At 37.0% G+C, this 8619-nt stretch overlaps 1 protein-coding gene across 3 annotated transcripts in view; it reads left to right on the top strand.

Moving 5' to 3' along the window:
- LOC106871778 (collagen alpha-3(IX) chain) overlaps positions 1 to 8619 on the top strand; it is a 239898-nt gene that overhangs the window by 121178 nt on the left and 110101 nt on the right. For all 3 annotated transcript variants that reach the window (XM_052969917.1, XM_052969918.1, XM_052969916.1), the window contains 5 exons: positions 934 to 996; positions 3665 to 3724; positions 5085 to 5129; positions 6970 to 7023; positions 8431 to 8493. In XM_052969917.1, the coding sequence (XP_052825877.1) occupies positions 934 to 996; positions 3665 to 3724; positions 5085 to 5129; positions 6970 to 7023; positions 8431 to 8493 (285 nt within the window). The remainder of the gene's footprint in view (positions 1 to 933; positions 997 to 3664; positions 3725 to 5084; positions 5130 to 6969; positions 7024 to 8430; positions 8494 to 8619) is intronic.

Below are 8619 nucleotides of genomic sequence, written 5' to 3'. Positions count from 1 at the left end.
ATATATACATATACATATAGGTATATACATATACATATAGGTATATACATATATGTATATGTGTGTATATATATATATATATATGTGTGTGTGTATGTATGTATGTATGTATGTATGTATGTATGTGTGTATGCGTCTAAGCACGAACACAAAAAATATTTTCGTCTAAGTATTATCTTCCTATCTTCCTTCTACTTCCTTTTCTTTCTCTTAACAGTTACAACAGCGAAAGCTCGTTACGTCATTTTCTCTGAACTAGAATGTATTCTTTCCACGTTCATATTTGAGATTTTTGCGTTTCAATAATTTTGCTCTGATTTTACTTATACTTGAATTTGATGGACAGAAAGCGTTACGTAAGCCGACTCAAGAAATCTCTAGTGAGACTTTTTACTGATGTGCCAGAAGAGACCCAGAACGGGTCGAAACATGTGTTGTGTTCAATAAAATCTATTACTCTTTCCATCTATTTTATTAATACTATTATCTCAACCACCACTGCGAAGTTCCTGCAGTAAATCTATGGATAACAGTAGGTAATCGATACTGTGCCAGTGCTTTACTCATCATCTATTTATACATTTTGTACGATTTCTCCATTTTATATATATATATATATATATATATATATAATCAATTCAAGTAAACGAACATTAAGAATAACAATAACAAACAACAAGAAAATGTGCGCATGGAATATATTAGTTTCACGCTCGGTAAAAAGAGAAAGCTTTTGATGGTTCGAGCGTAGCTCTTCGTCGGAAAGGAAAAAGGGAAAAGAAGCGGGAAAATCACCAACAGCACGTGTGTAGCATCTATCCAGTAATTAATTCTAAGAGAGGACGTATTCTAAGAGAGGATGTGTGCATGTATTTTCAGTTATCCGGTTTGCAACTATGTAGAAATGATGTCGATGGTGTTTTTATATTGCAGGGTGAACCCGGAGCAGTCGGTCCACGTGGAGAAAGGGGTCAGCTTGGTCAGAAAGGTGAACCGGTAAGATTTGCTGACATGAGTATTAAATTGTGTTACTATTTATATAGAATATTCTTATAACATCATAAGAATATGTATTATTATTCGTGAGATTTGTAATATAATTAAATAGTTACAATTTGCATCCTCGTGTTTATATTATTTATGTACATAAACAAATAGTTATATTATTCTATAAAACATGTCTATTACGTTTGATTATAATCGGCTGTGATATGACCTAACACTACAAGAATAGTCCCGAGAGAATGTTCTCAGCCTATACTTGGGAAGATACACATTTTATTTTCGTTTGTGGGTGACGTCATTATATCTCAGGACACATGTGTTTCAGCATTGTTCCGCTTGGTCAGTTATGAAAACCAACTTGATCACCTACAAAACCAGTCAGTATGACATAGTAATATATTTATGCGTATAAAAGATTGACAGCAAAATGTGGGAACACGAGAAATATATCTATAAACAAATTCACATCTAAACACATTTACGCATTCGTTATTATGTGCCGTTCTTGCTGTTGTTGTTGTTGTTAGACGTCGATTAGGTCATCATTGGTCAAACAGAGCAGCGATCGTAGGCATTCAAACCAAAACCATCCGGTTGTTTAATTTTCAGAAACAGCCTACTAAGTCGCTGTGTCGATTTTTTAGCCATAGACTCCAATGGCGAGATAGATCAATGTGCATAACACTCAATCACTGGGTGATTTATCACACACACACGCACGCACACACACACACACACACACACACACACACACACACACAAACACAAGCACACATACACACACACGCACACACCTACACCCACACATGCACACAAGTAAACACACATATACGAACACACATACACACACTCATACAAATATGAATTCATTAGTGCTCTCTTGATTGCGAGATACATCTCCTCTGAAAAGGAATGGCAAAACACACATAGACACAACCACATAGACACAATCACATATACGCAGAAACATATATACATATATACACTCATAGTGACAATTTTTTTATATTTTCGCTAATTGCAGACACTGAGCTGCCACTGTGCTACCACTGTGCTGGGTTACCGCCTTCTATGTTTACGTGATAATACACACTAGTAAAAGTCTAAACCTCACATTCTTTTTTTTCCCAAATAGTCGCCCCATGTGTTTTCCTATATATATATATATATATATATATATATATATATATATAAGAAAATACGAGTGAACGGAAATACAGCAATATTGAAATTCAAGCAATGACCTTTGTAGGAGTATAAAAACGTCCTCGGCATTTTATGTTGACTAAGCATGTTTAGTGCTTGCGATCGGCAAGTCTCATTAAGTTATACAGCATTACAGCTTCCAAAGCTAAATGATCAAAGTGACGCAACAAGTACAAACTGTAATGTCGTGAGAAAGAAGAGAAGTTTAACGTTTCCGGCAGAAGCGTTCGTCGGTAAAAGATGCGTTATTTAATAGGGATGCGGGAGTTGGAAGTGGTGGTGGTGGCTTATTATAGCAGTGAAGAACGAGGCGGGGAGAACGAGTTGTATGGAAGAAGAAGGAACAAGTATTAGTGGAAGAAAACAATGGTCAAAAAGGGGGAAAAAATAAAAGGAAATTTAGAAACATTTTAACGCTGTGGAAGAAAACTATACACATACATACCGAACCACATATGTGTGTGCGCGTATGTGTGTATATATCTGTGTATAGTACCACACGAGCATGTATATGCACATGCGTATAGATTGAATCTCTCATACGTGGATATATATAAACATGTACAAACGCATGTGTGTGTGTGTGCGTATGTGTGTGTGTTGGCTCAAACCTTGTTTCACTCTGATACCCGTGTGAAGTACTATTATACTATTAAACTTGACCTGGAAACGTAGCTAATCAAGAGGTCATCTCGGCAGTAACTGCCAAAAACAATAGCCAAATCTCAAATTTAGACCCAATATCTTATAAAAGTGGGAAGAATATATTAGATAATGTAGCAGAAGATAACCTTAAAAATGGGGATACCTATAACTGGAATGGCATTCATCACTGAAGTTCTTAACCAGAGTCGACCAAGAGCTAAACAAGAGCAATAGCTGATGCAAAATGGCGGTTTCTTTCCTAACAAACAATGGAGTTAAACTACACGAGTTTTTAAATATTAATTGAAAGGATGTTTGTTTTCATTTGTAAACCCATGGCACTCAAATTCATCCGTTTGAAAAGGTCCTAAAAGTGCAATAAACTTTACACTATTTTGAGGTGATTCATGCTTCTTTCTCACTGATGACTTTTCTGAGATTCAACTCGAAAGCCATAACTCATCAATCAGATTGAAATCCCTTGCTAATGTATCTGCTTAGCGTTAATTAGTCTGTTGATTATTTTTCCAATCCAGGGAGAATGAAGGATACTTCGAATAACTTCCTGATAACATCAATTCCGAAAGCTTTTTACGTGCAAATACAAAAAATGTTGTTAAATATTTATGAAATATCGTTGGATCTCAGCCTAATGATTTTCTGATTAAGGCAGAAGACCAAAATTTCAGTTTAATACATGAAGATTAAGTTACCATTCATTAATGTCTATTTGTAGAGCTTTTTTTTTTTCAGTTTATACACAATTTAAGGAATTTAATAATCCTATGATTCTAATGTTTCTTTTCAGGGTGGCGGATCATCAAGTTCTTCAGGTATTCTAGGTAGAGATGGGACTGATGGAAAAGACGTGAGTTCATTTTATATATATATTGTGCTGTTTTTGCTTTAAATAAATCAATGATATGATCCTTAAAAAACGCATTTTGTAATGGGTGACCGCGTGTATAGTTTATTTTTGCTTTAACGTTCATTCATTAATAAAATAAATAATTGTCTCTTAAGTAAGATAAATTCTCGGCCAATCAGTTCGTTGGTGTATTTCCCTTTCAACTATGCACTCACGTGTAATCGTCTGCCACTGAGGATGTGTTTCTGTTAACCATTGCTGTTAGCTCGCATCAATATTCATTCTGAAGCAGATTTATCAAATTGTAATGAACTAGAGTATTTCGAAAGTAACAAACTTCGTCGAAGAAATCATTAAGGATTTTAAGTGATATAAAATGGTTTCTCGGCGGGAGATTAATACTAATGAATTCAGTAAAGATGGGCATCTGAAAGATTTTGATATAAGGCTATGTACAGGCAACATACATTCTTCTAAAATACAGTCAGGCAGCATATATTGCTAAGAGATGCATACATTGTTAAAGATACTGTTATACATGTTGTTAAAGATGTTAAACGATGCGTATATACAATAACGTATCTTTTATTTTCAATACGTTCTGGCAGATTCGGACGTGAATAGGCTGAACGTTGCTGTCTTTCTTAACTGGAAAAATTCTCATCCCTTCAGATGATGGACACGCCATAACACATGCGTTTCATCGGTGTAAAGGGACTGTGTGAAATACTGTGGTGTTTTGACCTAATTGTATGTCTCCTTAACCAAAGCTACCACACTGGATATTGTTAAATATGCATATATTGTAGAAGATAAGTATTTTATTTAAAGGCAGTGGTAATCCTTTACAAAGGCAGTGAGCTGGCAGAGCTGTTAAAGTGTTGCTTAGAATGTTTCGCTGCATTTCTTTCTGACTCTCTGAGCTCTGCGTTCAATTTTGCCTCTCGTTCTACCGGGTCAATAAGCAAAGTACCGATCCAAGGTGGTACTTTGACAGATCTGTAAGAGAAATCAAGCGGGATGCCTTTCGATGTCTGATCCGACTCTTTGCGTTCTCATAGCAACGTCTGCGATGATACTGGAGTCAAGCTGCAACCACCCTAGCCAGTGGCTTTTTCCTTGGATAAACATCAATATCGTAGAGAGGTGGCACTTGAATGCATGAATACCCGCTAATCTTCTTCAAGAAACTTTGCCTAAGCTTGTGCATACATGACCAACAGATGCCCTATAATTTTTTACATTATATATTAGAAATGCTTTCAATACAAGTGTAATTTTATGAATATCGAATGAAAGTTGTTTATGCTATTAATGTCTAATTGCAAAAATAATTTAACGTGTTTTTACTTACTTTTAGGGTCTTCCTGGACAACCTGGACCTCCTGGAGATAAAGGAGAGAAAGTAAGTTTTCCTACAGAAAATTGGCGGGAAATGTTTTTCCTGATTTTCAATGGTTTTCCTCTCTTTTCGTGCGTCGTCATTAATTATATTTTTTTATATCGCAATTTGTGAATAATATTAGTGAACATGTGTACTTGTTCACAAATCCATTGCTGGACACCCACAAATAGACTAAATTCCACACGGCGAGAGTAACAAGGAAGTGTCTGTAAGTCAGTGTAGAACAAATATAAGAATGGACATTACTTGAAGACCTCACCATTTACCACTTGTTTGTCTTGGTGTTGTATTTGTACATTATGCGCAAATCTATGCAGACACACATAAATACTTACACAAACACAGGCATACGTTTTTCAGCGTGGCAGTGTAGCTCTGACGAGGCTGTACCTTTAAGTTACAAATACAATCCGCCCAACGAGATTCTATGCAGTTTCCATCGATCCAATTTCATTTATGAGTTAACCTGATGATATAGGAACATTTGCCTAAGGTGCCAAGTAGCGAGGATCGAACCTGCGCACTCGCGGTCGCAAAGCGCATATACATACATACATACATACATACATACATACATATATATATATATATATATATATATATATATATACGTACATACGTGTAAGCACATATACACACACACATATACATACAAGCATACATACATACATACATACATACATACATACATACATACATACATACATATATACGTGTAAGCACATACATACACAAACACACAATCACATATACATGCATGCACACATATTGGATGAGGATACATGAGATTACATGAACTTTTACGGGACTTCAAACACTGTTTTGGTTATTAGATGCAACGTTTGACATCCCATAAAATCTCGTGTAATCTCACGCAGCCTCATCCAACAAGGAAACGGCTTATCAAGATTTTTTAGGTGGTAAGTTTGAAAATTGCGGAATTTTCCGCACGAAACCAATAGTGAAGAACTTTCGCTCATTTTCTATCGCCGAAAATCTACGCACAAGGTCAGCACAAGCTACTGATCAGGCTGAAGGGTCTGGTAAAGACCCTTATTTACCCAATAAGCTGTGCATAATCACGTGGTTATGAAACTATCTTTTTAACCAAACAGTAATCTATGTTTCGTTTTTGTATTTGGTTCGCAAGATTCTTTGTGAATTCGTGTATTGAAGTATATATTTTGTGTTTGGGGAGAGTCATTCTATTTCAGAGCCTTATTATTTAACACACTCACCGGTTCGATTTCCACTCATTTACTTATTTTTTCTAAAAGTTTCGTTGACTATTGAAGAGTTTGCAAGACGCAACGAAAATTACTATTTGTAAATCTCACAACGAGAGATGTTCAGCAACAGTACTTTGGAGTAAAGATTGTTTGCCAACATAACATGGCAGTCCTGGTTTAGGACGAATGTTGCTATAATTTAACCCCAAGAGACATCGTCTCCAGCTGGTTATACGACATGATCGGTGTCCTTGTATTTTCGAACAAGGGGATCTAGATATTGTTTGAGCTGAGCGGGGATGCTAGATTCTCTTGTTCAAAAATATAAGAACACAGATCGTGTCGTATAGCCAGCTGGAGACGATGTCTCTTGGGACTAAATTACAGCAACATTCGTCCTAAACCAGGACTGCCATGTTATGTTGGCAAACAATCTTTACTCCATGCAACGAAGAGTTTTGAAAAAATAAACAAATGAGTGGAAATCGAACCGGTGAGTGTGTTAAGTAATAAGACACTAAAAGAGAATGACTCACCCCAGACACAATAAAGTAATGTGTTCCGTATATAACTATATAAACATATTTTCAATTTTCTTTTATGAATTTTAGGGATCCCACGGACGAAGAGGGTATGGTGGACAGAGGGGATTCAGAGGATTGCCAGTAAGTTGTCTAATAGTAAATCAACGTTATATTTATGTTTACTGAAAATAGCCAGCTGGAATTTAGTTATGCTGGGTTTGTCGGTTCGATTCCAGTGATGTGAGTCCTTGTGCAAGGTGTTTCATTTCACGTTGATCCAATTTACTCATCCGAAAATAAATACTCATCGGCTGCTGATGAAGCTCTCTCTCTCTCTCTACTTCTATCTCTGTCTCTCTCTGTATGTTTCTCTCTCTCTGCCTCTCTCCCATTCTCTCGCTTTCTCTCTCTCTTTCTCTCTCACTCTCTCTCTTTGTCTCTCTGACTCTCTCTCTCTTTCTCTCTCTGACTCTCACTCTCTCTCCTAATCTCTCTCTCTCTGACTCTCTCTCTTGCCCTCTCTCTCTCTCTCTGCATCTCTATCTCTGTCTTTGTCTGTCTGTTTCTCTCTCTCTGCCTCTCTATTATTCTCTCGCTTTCTCTCTCTCTCTCTCTCTCTGACTCTCTCTCTTGCTCTCTCTGCCTCTCTCTCTCTTGCTCTCTCTCTCCTAATCTCTCTCTCCTAATCTCTCTCTCCTAATCTCTCTCTCCTAATCTCTCTCTCCTAATCTCTCTCTCCCTCTCTCTCTCTCTCTCTCTCCCTCCCTCTCTCTCTAAGGTGGCGAGCTGGCAGAATCGTTAGCGCACCGGACAAAATGCTTAGCGGCATTTCGTCTCCCTCCACGTTCTGAATTCATATTCCGCCGAGGTCGACTTTACCTTTCATCCTTTCGAGATCGATAAAAGAAGTACCAGTTGAGCACGCACTGGGGTCGATGTAATATCATGCCTTGTACCTCCAGCAGAAATGAATTAATAAACTAACTGTAATTAGTAGCACCTCTACCCGTAACATTATATATGGTAGGTATATATTCGGACTCTCTATGAGGGATAATTGATTGGCTAGAAATAACAACCATATTACATTTACCGTCTTAAATAAGGGGAGACAAAATCATTGAATATTGTAGCCCTACGTACTCCCGAACTAGACGGGATGATCACATCAAGAGTGTCCTTGAACGTAGGCATGCTGCTTTTAGACGATATCACCAGCTGAGTTCGTTCTGTTGAAGGCATTTGGAACAAAGTACCAGTTCCTTCTCTGGTTGTGGTTTTCCTTCAGATTTTAAGCTGCAGTTGTTTTCCCAGGTAATACACCATCCGCATTAATCTCACCATCCGCATTAATCTCACCATCCTAGGAAGGATGAAACAATGTAGAAAGACTACCTTTTCTTCTTGAGAGTATCTTAAACAAATGTTATAATTTGTGTCTTCTTCATTATTTTCACATTGGTATTTATAATATTCCTTAATATTAAATAAAAAGGAAATCAGATCCTTATCAGCACCAAATCTTTTAATATGTCTTCATGTTTTTAGGGTACTGCTGGACAGAAAGGTGAGCCAGGAAGAGACGGCAAAGATGGAAAAGACGGCGTACCGGTATGGAACCTTTCTCTTATTCTTATCATTCACCTAATTCATTATCTATTCATATATATATATATGTGTGTGTGTGTGTGTGTGTGTGTGTGTGTGTGTGTGTGTGTGTGTGTGTGTGTGTGTGTG

The sequence above is a fragment of the Octopus bimaculoides genome, chromosome 8 (assembly GCF_001194135.2).
Source record: "Octopus bimaculoides isolate UCB-OBI-ISO-001 chromosome 8, ASM119413v2, whole genome shotgun sequence".
In the NCBI taxonomy this organism is placed as follows: Eukaryota; Metazoa; Mollusca; class Cephalopoda; order Octopoda; family Octopodidae; genus Octopus; species Octopus bimaculoides.
Note: the sequence above shows the minus strand (reverse complement) of the source record. Positions and strands in the feature narration are given on the sequence as shown.